The sequence below is a fragment of the Salvelinus namaycush genome, unplaced genomic scaffold (assembly GCF_016432855.1).
Source record: "Salvelinus namaycush isolate Seneca unplaced genomic scaffold, SaNama_1.0 Scaffold21, whole genome shotgun sequence".
NCBI classification, from domain to species: domain Eukaryota; kingdom Metazoa; phylum Chordata; class Actinopteri; order Salmoniformes; family Salmonidae; genus Salvelinus; species Salvelinus namaycush.
In genome coordinates, this window is record NW_024058897.1 from 634,850 (window position 1) to 654,005 (window position 19,156).

At 44.5% G+C, this 19,156-nt stretch overlaps 1 protein-coding gene across 1 annotated transcript; it reads right to left on the reverse strand.

Annotated features, from left to right (window-relative positions):
- Positions 1 to 17,134: 17,134 nt before the first annotated feature.
- LOC120038197 (GTP-binding protein Rhes-like) lies at positions 17,135 to 18,772 on the reverse strand. Its single transcript, XM_038984056.1, has 2 exons — positions 18,127 to 18,772; positions 17,135 to 17,741 (listed from the first exon to the last, which is right to left on the reverse strand). Exons 1-2 carry the CDS (start codon positions 18,770 to 18,772, stop codon positions 17,203 to 17,205), a joined length of 1,185 nt encoding a protein of 394 aa, XP_038839984.1. The 3' UTR covers positions 17,135 to 17,202.
- Between the last annotated feature and the right edge of the window lie 384 nt (positions 18,773 to 19,156).

Sequence of the window (19,156 nt, forward strand, 5' to 3'; positions counted from 1 at the left end):
ATCTGTTCACTGCCCCTGTGAACCGCTGCCCTGATTGCAATGTTGAGTAACATATACCTACCTTACTTTCACTCTCAACACCTTGCCTTGCGTGCCAGCAAGGCTTTTGCCCATACACACATGCACGTACACACAAACACACATGCACGTACACTAACACAGACTCATACAAACACATAGCCCTTTCTTTGTGAGTGTATGTCCCAGGTCAGGGTTAGGTCCCTCTAATGGTAGTCTGTCAGAATCAGAGGCATGAGGGTCAGAGGCATGAGGGTCAGAGGCATGAGGGTCAGAGGCATGAGGGTCAGAGGCATGAGGGTCAGAGGCATGAGGGTCAGAGGCATGAGGGTCAGAGGCATGAGGGTCAGAGACATGAGGGTCAGAGGCATGAGGGTCAGAGCCATGAGGGTCAGAGGCATGAGGGTCAGAGGCATGAGAGTCAGAGACATGAGGGTCAGAGGCATGAGGGTCAGAGAGGGTGAACATATTGAGAGGGCAAAGAGAAAACAGCATACATGTACTGTTGAGTATGTTCAGTTAACTCCACAAAGTGAAAGTTGAAAAACGAACTTACTCTGAGCTAACATTGCCCCTTCCCCCTCCCCCTCTTCCTCTCAAAAGTACCACAAAGACAAACGGGTAACTCAATGAGTCACAAGGTTGTGCTAACCACTGTAGTGTTGGGAAAAAAACATCAGTCACAATAACAAATAATGTGGTTGAATGTAGACAGAAAACAAGCTCAATAAACTATGTAGAATGTGGGCTAGCTGTCTATATCATTAATGTGGGCTAGCTGTCTATATCATTAATGTGGGCTAGCTGTCTATATCATTAATGTGGGCTAGCTGTCCATATCATTAATGTGGGCTAGTTGTCTATATCATTAATGTGGGCTAGCTGTCTATATCATTAATGTGGGCTAGCTGTCTATATCATTAATGTGGGCTAGCTGTCTATATCATTAATGTGGGCTAGCTGTCCATATCATTAATGTGGGCTAGTTGTCTATATCATTAATGTGGGCTAGCTGTCTATATCATTAATGTGGGCTAGTTGTCTATATCATTAATGTGGGCTAGCTGTCCATATCATTAATGTGGGCTAGTTGTCTATATCATTAATGTGGGCTAGCTGTCTATATCATTAATGTGAGCTAGTTGTCTATATCATTAATGTGAGCTAGTTGTCCATATCATTAATGTGAGCTAGTTGTCCATATCATTAATGTGAGCTAGTTGTCCATATCATTAATGTGGGCTAGTTGTCCATATCATTAATGTGGGCTAGTTGTCCATATCATTAATGTGGGCTAGCTGTCCATATCATTAATGTGGGCTAGTTGTCTATATCATTAATGTGGGCTAGCTGTCTATATCATTAATGTGAGCTAGTTGTCTATATCATTAATGTGAGCTAGTTGTCCATATCATTAATGTGAGCTAGTTGTCCATATCATTAATGTGGGCTAGTTGTCCATATCATTAATGTGGGCTAGTTGTCCATATCATTAATGTGGGCTAGTTGTCTATATCATTAATGTGGGCTAGTTGTCTATATCATGAATGTGGGCTAGTTGTCTATATCATTAATGTGGGCTAGTTGTCTATCATGAATGTGGGCTAGTTGTCCATATCATTAATGTGGGCTAGTTGTCCATATCATTAATGTGGGCTAGTTGTCTATCATTAATGTGGGCTAGTTGTCTATATCATTAATGTGGGCTAGTTGTCTATATCATTAATGTGGGCTAGTTGTCTATATCATTAATGTGGGCTAGTTGTCTATATCATTAATGTGGGCTAGTTGTCTATATCATTAATGTGGGCTAGTTGTCCATATCATTAATGTGGGCTAGTTGTCCATATCATTAATGTGGGCTAGTTGTCTATATCATTAATGTGGGCTAGTTGTCTATATCATTAATGTGGGCTAGTTGTCTATAGTTGTCTATATCATCAATGTGGGCTAGTTGTCTATATCATTAATGTGGGCTAGTTGTCTATATCATTAATGTGGGCTAGTTGTCTATATCATTCATGTGGGCTAGTTGTCTATAGTTGTCTAAATCATTCATGCGGGCTAGTTGTCTATATCATTAAATGTGGGATAATGTGGGCTATCAAGGACAGGTTTGTGTGGTTGCTATCAAGGACAGGTTAGTGTGGTTGCTATCAAGGACAGGTTTGTGTGGTTGCTATCAAGGACAGGTTTGTGTGGTTGCTATCAAGGACAGGTTTGTATGGTTGCTATCAAGGACAGGTTTGTGTGGTTGCTATCAAGGACAGGTTTGTATGGTTGCTATCAAGGACAGGATGCCAATCATGGTTCTGAACGCTCTGAACGGTTGTCCCACATTGTGTGGTTGTGCATTGTCCCACAGTGTGTAGTTGTGCATTGTCCCACAGTGTGTAGTTGTGCATTGTCCCACAGTGTGAGGTTGTGCATTGTCCCACAGTGTGAAGTTGTGCATTGTCCCACAGTGTGTAGTTGTGCATTGTCCCACAGTGTGTGGTTGTGCATTGTCCCACAGTGTGTGGTTGTGCATTGTCCCACAGTGTGTGGTTGTGCATTGTCCCACAGTGTGTAGTTGTGCATTGTCCCACAGTGTGTAGTTGTGCATTGTCCCACAGTGTGTGGTTGTGCATTGTCCCACATTGTGTGGTTGTACATTGTCCCACATTGTGTAGTTGTGCATTGTCCCACAGTGTGTGGTTGTGCATTGTCCCACATTGTGTGGTTGTACATTGTCCAACATTGTGTAGTTGTGCATTGTCCCACAGTGTGTAGTTGTGCATTTTCCCACTATGTGTAGTTGTGCATTGTCCCACAGTGTGTGGTTGTACATTGTCCCACAGTGTGTGGTTGTGCATTGTCCCACAGTGTGTAGTTGTGCATTGTCCCACAGTGTGTAGTTGTACATTGTCCCACAGTGTGTAGTTGTATATTGTCCCACAGTGTGTGGTTGTGCATTGTCCCACATTGTGTGGTTGTGCATTGTCCCACATTGTGTGGTTGTGCATTGTCCCACATTGTGTAGTTGTATATTGTCCCACAGTGTGTAGTTGTGCATTGTCCCACAGTGTGTAGTTGTATATTGTCCCACACTGTGTGGTTATACATTGTCCCACATTGTGTAGTTGTGCATTGTCCCACAGTGTGTAGTTGTGCATTGTCCCACAGTGTGTAGTTGTGCATTGTCCCACAGTGTGTAGTTGTACATTGTCCCACATTGTGTAGTTGTGCATTGTCCCACAGTGTGTAGTTGTGCATTGTCCCACAGTGTGTAGTTGTCCATTGTCCCACATTGTGTAGTTGTGCATTGTCCCACATTGTGTAGTTGTGCATTGTCCCACAGTGTGTGGTTGTGCATTGTCCCACATTGTGTGGTTGTACATTGTCCCACATTGTGTAGTTGTGCATTGTCCCACAGTGTGTGGTTGTGCATTGTCCCACATTGTGTGGTTGTACATTGTCCCACATTGTGTAGTTGTATATTGTCCCACATTGTGTGGTTCTGCATTGTCCCACATAACGAGTCAGTCAGTCTGTCTATACCAGAGAAGCTGTGTGGCCGAGTGACTGTGTCGTTTGTAAAGCCGACCTCTGTCAGAGGGGTCACAGGCAGACCAACATTCCAACAAAACAACCCAGCAGTCACATGCCTTCATGTGGCAGACGGTTTCCTGCAATGTGAACCTTCCAGCACGTGACTGGCTGCACAGTGGTGGGGGCCAAAATGTAGGGTGGTTTCCTGCAATGTGAAACCCAGAGCAGGGAACTGTAAAACGGTTGGGGAGGGGTTGAGGAGGAGACAGCCCCAGAAACCGACAGGGAAATAAAGAGAGAGAGAGACCTCCCTTTTACTCGATGGTTGTTTAAAGGCTCAATCTGCAGTGGCGGTTTTAGCATGTAAATATTGGTGGGGCAAACTCAACCAATGTTTTTAGATGCATGCCAGCAAAGCCACTACACAACACAACACAGCAGTATACCGGTCAGAAACGGTGTCCACAAACTGTTAGGGCCTACATAAAGCTGTCCCAACAGACTACATAAAGCTGTCCCAACAAATTACATAAAGCTGTCCCAACAGACTACATAAAGCTGTCCCAACAAACTACATAAAGCTGTCCCGACAAACTACATAAAGCCGTCCCGACAAACTACATAAAGCCGTCCCGACAAACTACATAAAGCTGTTCCGACAAACTACATAAAGCTGTTCCAACAGACTACATAAAGCTGTACCAACAGACTACATAAAGCTGTCCCGACAAACTACATAAAGCTGTCCCAACAGACTACATAAAGCTGTCCCAACAGACTACAAAAAGCTGTCCCAACAAATTACATAAAGCTGTCCCGACAGACTACATAAAGCTGTCCCAACAAACTACATAAAGCTGTCCCGACAGACTACATAAAGCTGTCCCAACAAACTACATAAAGCTGTCCCGACAAACTACATAAAGCTGTCCCGACAGACAACATGAAGCTGTCCCAACAGACTACATAAAGCTGTCCCGACAGACTACATAAAGCTGTCCCGACAGACTACATAAAGCTGTCCCGACAGACTACATAAAGCTGTCCCGACAGACTACATAAAGCTGTCCCGACAGACTACATAAAGCTGTCCCAACAAACTACATAAACCTGTCCCAACAAACTACATAAAGCTGTCCCATCAGAAAACATAAAGCTGTCCCAACAGACTACATAAAGCTGTCCCAACAGACAACATAAAGCTGTCCCGACAAACTACATAAAGCTGTCCCAACAGACTACATAAAGCTGTCCCAACAGACTACATAAAGCTGTCCCAACAAACTACATAAAGCTGTCCCAACAAACTACATAAAGCTGTCCCAACAAACTACATAAAGCTGTCCCAACAAACTACTTAAAGCTGTCCCAACAAACTACATAAAGCTGTCCCGACAAACTACTTAAAGCTGTCCCATCAGACTACATAAAGCTGTCCCGACAAACTACATAAAGCTGTCCCAACAGACTACATAAAGCTGTCCCAACAAACTACTTTAAGCTGTCCCAACAGACAACATAAAGCTGTCCCGACAAACTACATAAAGCTGTCCCAACAGACAACATAAAGCTGTCCCAACAGACTACATAAAGCTGTGCCATCAGACAACATAAAGCTGACCCAACAAACTACATAAAGCTGTGCCATCAGACAACATAAAGCTGACCCAACAAACTACATAAAGCTGTCCCAACAGACTACATAAAGCTGTCCCAACAGACTACATAAAGCTGTCCCAACAAACTACAAAAAGCTGTCCCAACAGACAACATAAAGCTGTCCCAATTAACTACATAAAGCTGTCCCAACAACTACATAAAGCTGTCCCAACAGACAACATAAAGCTGTCCCGACAAACTACATAAAGCTGTCCCGACAGACTACATAAAGTTGTCCCAACAGACTACATAAAGCTGTCCCAACAGACTACATAAAGCTGTCCCAACAAACTACATAAAGCTGTCCCATCAGACTACATAAAGCTGTCCCGACAAACTACATAAAGCTGTCCCAACAGACAACATAAAGCTGTCCCAACAAACTACTTAAAGCTGTCCCAACAGACAACATAAAGCTGTCCCAACAAACTACATAACGCTGTCCCAACAAACTACATAAAGCTGTCCCAACAGACAACATAAAGCTGTCCCAACAGACAACATAAAGCTGTCCCAACAAACTACATAAAGCTGTGCCATCAGACAACATAAAGCTGACCCAACAAACTACATAAAGCTGTCCCAACAGACTACATAAAGCTGTCCCAACAGACTACATAAAGCTGTCCCAACAAACTACATAAAGCTGTCCCAACAAACTACATAAAGCTGTCCCAACAGACAACATAAAGCTGTCCCAACAAACTACATAAAGCTGTCCCAACAAACTACATAAAGCTGTCCCAACAGACTACATAAAGCTGTCCCAACAGACAACATAAAGCTGTCCCGACAAACTACATAAAGCTGTCCCGACAGACTACATAAAGCTGTCCCAACAGACTACATAAAGCTGTCCCAACAGACTACATAAAGCTGTCCCAACAGACTACATAAAGCTGTCCCAACAGACTACATAAAGCTGTCCCAACAAACTACATAAAGCTGTCCCAACAGACTACATAAAGCTGTCCCAACAAACTACATAAAGCTGTCCCAACAAACTACATAAAGCTGTCCCAACAAATTACATAAAGCTGTGCCATCAGACTACATAAAGCTGTCCCAACAGACTACATAAAGCTGTCCCAACAGACTACATAAAGCTGTCCCAACAGACTACATAAAGCTGTCCCAACAGACTACATAAAGCTGTCCCAACAAACTACATAAAGCTGTCCCAACAGACTACATAAAGCTGTCCCAACAAACTACATAAAGCTGTCCCAACAAACTACATAAAGCTGTCCCAACAAACTACATAAAGCTGTCCCAACATACTACATAAAGCTGTCCCAACAAACTACATAAAGCTGTCCCAACATACTACATAAAGCTGTCCCAACAAACTACATAAAGCTGTCGCATCAGCGGAGCTTATTCTTTCAGCAACATGGGGTGAATCCTTACCACAGCCGGCGAAACAGTTAATTCAGCCTCATTTACTGCCTTTTTAAAAAACCATAGCTGATATGGCTGATGATGTCATGCTGGATTGACAGCGTAGCCAATGTTTTCAACCTTTTCTGGCCCATGGAATTGGGTGTGAATGTTTATCCTTTTAAGCTTGGAAAAGAGACCCTTTCAGACAGTGACTGCTTTGTGACGCTCACAGTTGGCCTCTGATTCCTTCCAAACCACTCGTTGTTGAATTTGCGATTTCCGACATGTTGTGTAATGTTTATGTCCAATGGCCGATGAGGACCGAAACGTTTTATCTATAATTTCTCTTCATATGACAAGGATTGAAAAGCATTTGCCAGTAGGTTGTCGATGTGATTCATGATCTTGACCGCTTGTCTAGCTTGCTAGCTTGCTAGATAAGATTTAGAAAGTATGATGTTGACATGATCTGTGCAATCAAAGCTACGGTAGATATAACATGATTTAACATAATTTTATCTGTGGCCGATGACCTTGAGTCTTCTTGAACGGGCACCTCTATTTTAAATCTATGGCAGCATCCAAGGAGGCTTGAAATGCCTAGCTCTTCCTGTCGATTCTGCGGTGACATAATGTCCCCATTAGTGACAGAACACTGAGCCAATCATGATTCAAGTAGAGAAAACCAACGCCTACGCTCTGGATTTCGCTGGCTGCCCCTCCACCACAGAAAGCACTGAGCCAGGCTGAAACACCTGCATTTTGGAGGTGAGAAAGAGACCATGTTTGTATGCTGATTTATTAACCTGTTTGGGCTGCAGGGTCAGTATTGAGTAACTTGGAAAAATGTGCCCATTTCAAACGGCCTCGTACTCAATTCTTGCTCGTACAATATGCATATTATAATTACTATTGGATAGAAAACACTCTCTAGTTTCTAAAACCGTTTGAATTATTTCTCTAAGTGAAACAGAACTCATTCTGCAGGCCATTTCCTATCCAGAAGTGAGATTTCTGAACGCGAGGTCTCTGTTCAAGAGCTTGCCTATAAATGGGCATGTCACTTAGGACTATACATACACGTCATACACCTTCCCCTAGTTGTCAAGAGGAACTGAGAGCAGAAATTAGTTGATTATCTTGTTCTGAGGTTGAATACATCATCTTGGAATGAGGGGTCCGCCATTTTTCTTTTTTTCGAAAGCGCGAAGTTGAACCTGGAATCGCCTTCTGGAAAGCTGTCGTTATGGGCGAATACAATCTCCGGTTTAGATTTTATTTGATACATGTTACAATATCATCCTAAAGTATGTTTTTTCAATATAGTTTCATTAGATTATTGAAATTTATTAGGGACGTTAGGCGTGTTGCGTTGTCTGGTTTTGTTCAGGATGGAGAGCTTAGCGCCGCATGGCCAGTGTGCTTGCTAATTCAAGAGGGAAAGAGGTGGTTCTGAATCCAAACAAAGACGGTTCTGGACAAAGGACCCCTTGTACAACATTCTGATGGAAGATCAACAAAGGTAAGGACCCAATTTGGGATGCTATTTCATATATCTGTCGAACTGTGCTATCGCTACCGATTACCTGGAATCAATGCTGTTGTGTGTTAGCTATTGTAGTAAGCTAATATAACGCTATATTGTGTTTTCGCTGTAAAACACTTAAAAAATCGGAAATATTGGCTGTATTCACAAGATCTTTGTCTTTCATTTGCTATACACCATATATTTTTCAGAAATGTTTTATGATGAGTAATTAGGTATTTGACGTTGGTGTCTGTATTTACTCTGGGGCTTTCCGTGCTATTTCTGACTGTAGCTGTGATGGTAGCATCAATGTAAAACTGATTTATAGCTCAAATATGCACATTTTTCGAACAAAACATAGATTTATTGTATAACATGTTATAAGACTGTCATCTGAGGAAGTTGTTTCTAGGTTTGTTTGGTTGGATCTTGGTTAGTTAGGTTGGCTTTGTGCATGCTACCTGTGCTGTGAAAAATGTCTGTCCTTTTTTGTATTTGGTGGTGAGCTAACATAAATATACGTGGTGTTTTCGCTGTAAAACATTTTAAAAATCGGACATGTTGGCTGGATTCACAAGATGTTTATCTTTCAAATGCTGTATTGGACTTGTTAATGTGTGAAAGTTAAATATTTCTAAAAAATATATTTTGAATTTCGCGCCCTGCACTTGAAGTGGCTGTTGTCATATTGTGCCCGGTGTCGGGCTTGCAGCCTGATTGTAGTAAACTAATGGACAACAATACTTAGGCTTCTACTTCCAGCTTATACATACTATATACATTTTATGGACACAGTATAGCTTGCAATAGTTATCTTTTGTTTGTTTTTAGTCCCATCCTTCAGCTTCACTCAACCCCTCCCATCTATCTCTGAACACCATCCAGTCCCATCCTTCAGCTCCACTCAACCCCTCCCATCTATCTCTGAACACCATCCAGTCCCATCCTTCAGCTCCACTCAACCCCTCCCATCTATCTCTGAACACCATCCAGTCCCACCCTTCAGCGCCACTCAATCCCTCCCATCTATCTCTGAAAACCATCCAGTCCCATCCTTCAGCTCCACTCAACCCCTCCCATCTATCTCTGAACACCATCCAGTCCCATCCTTCAGCTCCACTCAACCACTCCCATCTATCTCTGAACACCATCCAGTCCCACCCTTCAGCACCACTCAATCCCTCCCATCTATCTCTGAACACCATCCAGTCCCATCCTTCAGCTCCACTCAACCCCTCCCATCTATCTCTGAACACCATCCAGTCCCATCCTTCAGCTCCACTCAACCACTCCCATCTATCTCTGAACACCATCCAGTCCCATCCTTCAGCGCCACTCAATCCCTCCCATCTATCTCTGAACACCATCCAGTCCCATCCTTCAGCTCCACTCAACCCCTCCCATCTATCTCTGAACACCATCCAGTCCCATCCTTCAGCTCCACTCAACCCCTCCCATCTGTCTCTGAACACCATCCAGTCCCATCCTTCAGCTCCACTCAACCCCTCCCATCTATCTCTGAACACCATCCAGTCCCATCCTTCAGCTCCACTCAACCCCTCCCATCTATCTCTGAACACCATCCAGTCCCAGCCTTCAGCTACACTCAACCCCTCCCATCTATCTCTGAACACCATCCAGTCCCATCCTTCAGCGCCACTCAACCCCTCCCATCTATCTCTGAACACCATCCAGTCCCATCCTTCAGCTTCACTCAACCCCTCCCATCTATCTCTGAACACCATCCAGTCCCATCCTTCAGCTCCACTCAACCCCTCCCATCTATCTCTGAACACCATCCAGTCCCATCCTTCAGCTCCACTCAACCCCTCCCATCTATCTCTGAACACCATCCAGTCCCATCCTTCAGCTCCACTCAACCCCTCCCATCTATCTCTGAACACCATCCAGTCCCAGCCTTCAGCTCCACTCAACCACTCCCATCTATCTCTGAACACCATCCAGTCCCATCTTTCAGCTACCCTCAACCCCTCTCATCTATCTCTGAACACCATCCAGTCCCATCCTTCAGCTTCACTCAACCCCCCCTTTCCTTCTCTGAACACCATCCAGTCCCATCCTTCAGCTCCACTCAACCCCTCCCATCTATCTCTGAACACCATCCAGTCCCATCCTTCAGCTCCACTCAACCCCTCCCATCTATCTCTGAACACCATCCAGTCCCAGCCTTCAGCCACACTCAACCCCTCCCATCTATCTCTGAACACCATCCAGTCCCATCCTTCAGCTCCACTCAACCCCTCCCATCTATCTCTGAACACCATCCAGTCCCATCCTTCAGTTCCACCCAACCCTCCCATCTATCTCTGAAGACCATCCAGTTTTGATTTATATTTGCCATATACTGTATATTTCCACTGTGCTGTGATGTTTCACAAAAGTTCTGAACAAAAGTTCTGGACTAAATATTTTTGCTAAGACTATTATTATATTATTGATCGATTGACTATGACTTTTCAAAACACCCAACAGTGCAATTTGCAGAGTAATTTTTCAGCCGTTCCTGAACCTGCAACCAAAAACAAGCTACATATAGGCAGTACCAAAACAAGCTACATATGTGCAGTACCAAAACAAGCTACATATGGACAGTACCAAAACAAGCTACATATGGACAGTACCAAAACAAGCTACATATGTGCAGTACCAAAACAAGCTACATATGGACAGTACCAAAACAAGCTACATATGGGCAGTACCAAAACAAGCTACATATGGACAGTACCAAAACAAGCTACATATGGACAGTACCAAAACAAGCTACATATGGACAGTACCAAAACAAGCTACATATGGACAGTACCAAAACAAGCTACATATGGGCAGTACCAAAACAAGCTACATATGGGCAGTACCAAAACAAGCTACATATGGACAGTACCAAAATAAGCTACATATGAACAGTACCAAAATAAGCTACATATGGACAGTACCAAAATAAGCTACATATGAACAGTACCAAAACAAGTGATCTCATGATTATGTGTCTTTGCAGCAAAATCTGCAAAACTGGGATGGATGTATCTCCCATATATATAAAACATTCTATTGGTTGCACGAATTGTGTATAATAATTTTAAAACTATGTTTTTAATCCAGCGTTGTTTTTTGGTGTATCAGTTCATAAACCATGTGCCGTGGAACCTATTTTGCAACCTGCATGGCGCAGCTTTTTTGGTCCTTAAATGAAACTGGTATACTTTTTTATTTATAGCAATTTTTGTTAGCTTGTTTTGGTCTTTAATGCAGGGCCGACAGACAAGTAGGCATTGATTCTTAAAGAATACTTAAGGCCTAAAGAGTTCAACGGTTGTACATCAGATTCCAAAATGTAGTTGTAAACCAGTGGTCACCAAACTTTTCTGAGTCAAGATCACTTTCTGAGTCAAAATGCATGCCAAGATCTACCGCTCTGATTTTTTATTAACATGACTTCAAAAAATGTACGCCTATGCAACATTAACCAATTAAAAACAGTACTGTAGCAATGAGGTTTGTGCAGTAAGCTATAGGCCCAATACATTATAGCCTCCAACACTCTACTCAACAAATTGGATGCAGGCCCTCGCTTCATACTTGTCGCCAAACCCACTGGCTCCAGGTCATCTACAAGTCTCTGCTAGGTAAAGCCCCGCCTTATCTCAGCTCACTGGTCACCATAGCAGCACCCACCCGTAGTACGCGCTCCAGCAGGTATACCTCACTAGTCACCCCCAAAGCCAATTCCTACTTTGGCCGCCTTTCCTTCCAGTTCTCTGCTGCCAATGACTGGAACAAACTGCAAAAATCACAAAAGCTGTAGACTCATATTTCCCTCACTAGGTTTAAGCACCAGCTGTCAGAGCAGCACCTGTACATAGTCCATCTGCAAATAGCCCATCCAACTACTTCATCCCCATACTGTATTTATTTATTTATCTTGCTCCTTTGCACCCCAGTATCTCTACTTGCACATTCATCTTCCGCACATCCATCACTCCAGTGTTTAATTGGTATGTTGTAATTACTTCGTCACCATGGCCTATTTATTGCCTTTACCTCCCTTATCTTACCTCATTTGCACACACTGTATATAGATTTTTTTTCTACTCTATTATTGACTGTATGTTTGTTTATTCCATGTGTAACTCTGTGTTGTTGTATGTGTCAAACTGCTTTGCTTTATTCTTGGCCAGGTCGCAGTTGTAAATGAGAACTTGTTCTCAACTAGCCTACCTGGTTAAAGAAAGGTGAAATAAAATGTAAAAATGATCACTGCATATTGGCTGTGCTTGAATTGCCCAGCCAACATTGTTCTTCTCAGACCATTTTGAAATTATATATAAAAAATGTAGGTATATGATCACACTGGTAATAGACTATTTGTGTTTTACTTGTGAGGCAGCTGAGTGAGCATTTTAATTAATACATCAACTAAATCCTCTATATATTCTGTCTATGAGTCATATTTTTCACACACACATACATCTGTAACTCCATTCTATAGGCCCTATTCTATATATTCAGCATGATGATGATGATGATGATGATGATTAATACATGTGTTTGATGGTCTGTATCTGATGTCCAGTCTGATCCCTAAATAACATCGGCAGTGGCGTTGTGCTAAATGGTCCACAGCATCATCTGGATAATGTGCGCAACAAGAGTTCAACATTCACCTTCTGCTACCATTTCTGTCAAGCCGACGACATATACAACTTGACTCATACGTTTGCAACAAAAAAAAAACTTATGCACCATACAGAACGCACTGCAACTGCCTCGGCAATGCTGCGAGGCAAACGCAGCGTTCCATTGGAAATGGATGTACTTCTGGTGTACCGAAACACAATGACGGTGTCGGTCGGTGTGTTCGAGGTGTGATCATGCCCAATGTCCACCAGATGCATTTAGGTTTTGTTTTGCCAGATGTCTAGCCCGCATTTCCCGTACTTAGCGCACAGGTGATTCGCGTTTCAAATAGCTAGTTGCAGTATGTGTGTGTACTTTTGTTTGTACCACTACATGGTAACGCAACACACAAGTTTAAAATATTGAACGCGTGTGGTACATAGAACGCACCACAGCCTACTGTGAACGCGTGTGGTACATAGAACGCACCACAGCCTACTGTGAACGCATGTGGTACATAGAACGCACCACAGCCTACTGTGAACGCGTGTGGTACATAGAACGCACCACAGCCTACTGTGAACGCATGTGGTACATAGAACGCACCGCAGCCTACTGTGAACGCATGTGGTACATAGAACGCACCACAGCCTACTGCAGCACCCCTAACTTAGTGTTGCGGGCTGCTCCATTGACAATGAATGACTTCCACTGGAACACAAAGTGTTACACATTTGGTGAACAAGAGGCGAAACGCTTCAAACACACCAACTGTATTAAGGCGCAAAATAGTATGGCAGCATCATCTAGATATGTGTGAAACATTCACCTTCTGCTACCATTTCTGTCAACCTGTTGTACGCATACAGTTTGACGCATATGTTCGATATATCCGACGTATGCACCACACAGAACGTATTGCCACTGCAACGCAATGCTGCAAGGCAAACTCAACGTTCCATAGGAAATGAATGTACTTCTGGTGTACCGAAACACAATGACACAGTCGGTGTCTTTGAAGCGTTAGGGGAGTGGAGCAGCGTCTGTCCCTCCCGCTCTCCCTCCCTCCACTGAGAAAGGGGGTCATATTCTTCCAGCTGATGGCGGAATTCAAGTCACAGTGCATTATTTCATGCACCAATTCATGTTGTTACTCCTATGACCAGAGAAAGTGAAATATTCCTTGATATTAAAAAAGACTCAAGCCGCTAATAACGCAAGATTATCAGAATCCTTTGCTAAAGTCATTCATTGCAGCTGCAGTGCTGGTTGAGTGGACGGACCGAAGGCACATTTTATGTCTTATAAAAGTGTTGAACAAAGTGACAGTGCTGAATAACAACTTAAACATGAACTTACTCATAAAAACAGCAACTATTTGCTGTATTCCTTGGGTCTCTCTCTAGTGATGGTTTTAAACGTTTTGCTATTTCACAGTACCCACTTTTCTGTTCATTCAAGGCTTATTTTTTTTACAGTCTATGGCTCGAGAAAGCTGTTCAGACACGTGATATGAGATATCTGATTGGCCAGCGGTAGGTGCACTTGATTTGCTCTCTGGGCCTTCTGGGTAGGCAGAGTTCTACCTTCAGACACATGAAATGGTTCAAAATGGGGAAACTTTGCCTTCCCGGTTCTAATTCCTCATTAATTATAATTCCTAATTCTATGCTTATAACTATCTCATGGATGGTAAATCCTTGCATCCATAGCTTTGTAAAGTGGTTACATTGCTCCAGACCCATCAGTTTTTCAAATCCCAGTTTACCCCTTTAAGCATGTGGAACAGCCAGAGGACTCATACAGGTTATGAGAAAAGAGGTTATGATGTTTTTACTAGGGGATAAAGAATCCCATTTACACTACACAATAGCCATAATAACACCTAGTTTGGACACACACACACACCTATTCACACACGCACACACACACAGGTAAAGGGAATCCAGGCTATGAGATTATACGAGTGGAAATCTTATAGCAGAAAAACAAGGAGCTGTTGTTTTATGGAAACTCAGAAACTCCCAGCAGCCTCTGTTGTGTTGAAAGGCTTTCACCTGCCCTGCAAGAACACACACACTCTCACAAAGGACACACACACACACACACACTCTCACAAAGGACACACACACACACACACTCTCACAAAGGACACACACACACACACGCTCACAAAGGACACACACACACACACACACTCACAAAGGACACACACAAACACACACACTCACAAAGGACACACACACACACACACTCTCACAAAGGACACACACACACCCTCATTCATGGAACAACGGTGCACTGATTGCAGTTGAACAAATATCCTATGACTCTTTGTCAGTATCATTACGCCTATTCATCATCATCATCAACAACTTAATCGTCACCTTCGTCATCATCATCACCATCATCATCATCATCATGCTGAATATATAGAATAGGGCCTATAGTATGGAATTACAGATGTATGTGTGTGTGAAAAATCTGACTCATAGACAGAATGTAAAGAGGATTTAACAACCAGAAACAGCCCAGTCTACTGCAGGCAGTGAGTTGTGTAGGCTAGTTAGTACAGTACAACCCTCTGGTTGATCACGACTCTGCTGCAGTCAATACTGCTCTGCCTTTCTGTCTGACGCACAAGCACACACACAAGCACACACAGGCACACACACAGGCACACACACTCACACACAGGCACACACACAAGCACACACAGGCACACACACAGGCACACACACTCACACACACACACACACACACACACAAGCACACACACTCACACACACAATCACACACACTCACACACACAAGCACACACACACTCACACACACACTCACACACACACAAGCACACACACTCACACACACAAGCACACACACTCACACACACACTCACACAAGCACACACACTCACACACACACACAAGCACACACACTCACACACACACACTCACACACACACTCACACACACTCACACACACACACACACACACACACACACACACACACACACACACACACACACACACACACACACACACACACACACGCACAAGCACACACAGGCACACACAAGCACACACAGGCACACACACAGGCACACACACTCACACACACAAGCACACACACACTCACACACACACTCACACACACTCACACACACAAGCACACACACAAGCACACACAAGCACACACACACTCACACACACACTCACACACACTCACACACACAAGCACACACACTCACACACACACTCACACACACAGGCACACACACTCACACACACACTCACACACACTCACACACACAAGCACACACACTCACACACACACTCACACACACTCACACACACAAGCACACACACTCACACACACAAGCACACACAGGCACACACACACTCACACACACAAGCACACACAGGCACACACACACACTTTCCCTCTCTTTCTCCACCATTCTCTCTCTCTCTCTTTCTCTCTCTCTCTATTTCTGTCTGTAGGACTCATGAAATGTGTTATGCAATAAAGTCAATGAAGTCAAGTCTCTGACTCTCTGTCCTCTTACTCCCACTCTCTCCTCTTCTGCCCCTAAAGGAGACCACACTATAATACCTCTTCTGCCCCTAAAGGAGACTCCCACTCTCTCCTCTTCTGCCCCTAAAGGAGACTCCCACTCTCTCCTCTTCTGCCCCTAAAGGAGACCACACTATAATACCTCTTCTGCCCCTAAAGGAGACCACACTATAATACCTCTTCCGCCCCTAAAGGAGACCACACTATAATACCTCTTCTGCCCCTAAAGGAGACCACACTATAATACCTCTTCTGCCCCTAAAGGAGACCACACTATAATACCTCTTCCGCCCCTAAAGGAGACCACACTATAATACCTCTTCTGCACCTAAAGGAGACCACACTATAATACCTCTTCTGCCCCTAAAGGAGACCCCACACTATAATACCTCTTCTGCCCCTAAAGGAGACCACATTATAATACCTCTTCTGCCCCTAAAGGAGACCACACTATAATACTTCTTCTGCCCCTAAAGGAGACCACACTATAATACCTCTTCTGCCCCTAAAGGAGACCACACTATAATACCTCTTCTGCCCCTAAAGGAGACCACACTATAATACCTCTTCTGCCCCTAAAGAAGACCACACTATAATACCTCTTCTGCCCCTAAAGGAGACCACACTGTAATACATGATCAAAAATGTTTTTTAATTCATTTAAAAAATATATATTTCACATTAGATTGAGACACACAATTGCACAACTTCTGCACATTTAGTTGGCTTTTAGTAGTGTTCAAGTCCCTGGTGCAGATACTATTCACAGTCATATCTACATTTAGCAGAATGCATTTGTGGAAATCAAACATGATTGTTTTTCCTCGCTCCACACACCCTCATAAACCAGTCCAGTCTGTCTTTGGCTCCTTCACTGAATCTGACACTTCTCCAGCGGCTTGCCCGGCTTCCGAGCGGAGTTGGGGCCGAGGACTTGACGGAGATCAGTGCTGAAACTCGGCCGTCGAGCGAGCGGATACAGCGCCCCACACGGAGCCTTACAACCGGGCGCCTGGCTCTCTCTCCCGGCCACTCTGCCCTCCTTCAGCGCCTGGTACGACCGAATCGAAACTTTGCGGTGCTGCGACGGACTAGTTTCAGTTGGCAACCCGCCCCGTTTAGCCAGAGCCTCGAATACCTCCTCCAGATTAGTGCGGTCTTTGGCGGAGGTCTCGAAGTAGGCGCAGTCCTCACCGAGGGCTCGGAGCACCTCTGCCCGGGAAAGTTCTCTCTCCGCTGGGGACAGGTCCACCTTGTTAGCACAGACTACCGTGGGGACCCGTGCGCTCTGGCCCGGCCTGGTGGGCTTGAGGAGCTTGGTTTTGGCCGCGAGGATCTCAGTGCGCAGGGCACACACCTCCTCGAAAGAGCTCCGGTCGTCCAGGGTGAAGACCAGAAGAAATATGTCACCTATACAGAACACAGGGGGAGACCGAAATATTATAGCCTATATTTTCATTATAGCCTACATTGTCATATTCTCATTAGCAATTTGAACTGAAGTTCCTTCTGGGATAAAGATTATATTATATTGTGTTATATTATATTCTATATGCTATTCTATCCATAACTTATACGTCCATATACACATATTTATATTCTCTCTCATCGTTTATAAAGCAAGCATGTCCACTTTCACGCACATCACATCTACGCGGAAAGAGAGGCTTATTCATACGTATGCATTTACATCTTTAACCCTGCGATAACAACAACTGTTGAGGCACCTCCAGCACGCTCCAACATAGAGACCATGATAAGGACTCCAGTTATAGCCTACATTCCCGTTACGCACCGGTTAGTATGGAGAGCCTGCGTTTCGCAGGGAAGCTCCTCTCTCCGGAGGCGTCCAGTACGTCGATCTGATACGTCTCCCCGCGGATGTGGAACATTTTCCGGAGGAAATCCTCGGAGGTGGGCTGGTACTCCTCCACGAAGCCGTCCCAGAGGTACCGTCGCAAGATTGAAGTCTTGCCCACCCCGGGCGCACCCAGAACCACGATGCGCCTGCAGTTCTGCGGCTTGGTGGAGCTCAGCGGGTCCTGCCGAGAGTCCTGGGCGAGCCTTGGGTCGTCCTCGCCGAGCCGGATCTGCCCCTGGAGAACCAGAGCAGATAGCTGGTCCAGTGGCGACCTCTTGCAAGAGTGGCCATCGGAGGGAGGTGGAAGCCAGCTAGCTGTGCTTGGGGACCGCACCACCCTCCCCTTCTTTTCCTGGTGCTTCCACTGAGACGTGACCATTTTAAGGAAACCCATGCTGGCTTTGAGCCCCGGTGAGTTCAGGTGCTGGGTTGCGTTTTTGTATGCCAGCAGGACCTTGGAGGAGCCGGGGCTCAGGGCTCTGGTCCCGGGGAACTGAGAAGGTTCAACCCGCTGATGGGCGACGGGCGTGTTGGTTGTGGTGGTCGGTGGGCTAGTGGGGGGGTTACCTTTTACCTCCATAATGTTGTCTCACTTAAGTGGCATGTGAAATGTAGCCTATAATAGCCTGTAGGGCAGTGTGGATGCCTGGATGGATCCTGCAATATTCCAAACTGTGAGGTTTGGACACTACATGTGGTCCTCGTGACACCTGTGTGTTTGCGCACATCTAGTCTGTGTGGTACAGAAACAGATGTCTTTTGGTGTTGTTTTTATAGCCATGCATGCGCCTGGCTCGTCCGCGTCACACGGCATGGGTCATCTGCTCGTCTCCCAACAGCTAGTTGCCAGAACTGCTGATTGACAGAAGCGGAGAGATTGTTATGTTCTCCGGGAGAACACCGAGTGTTCGCTGATTCTGGAACAATGGAAGCAGACAGTTCTGCTGCAATGTGCACGACCAAG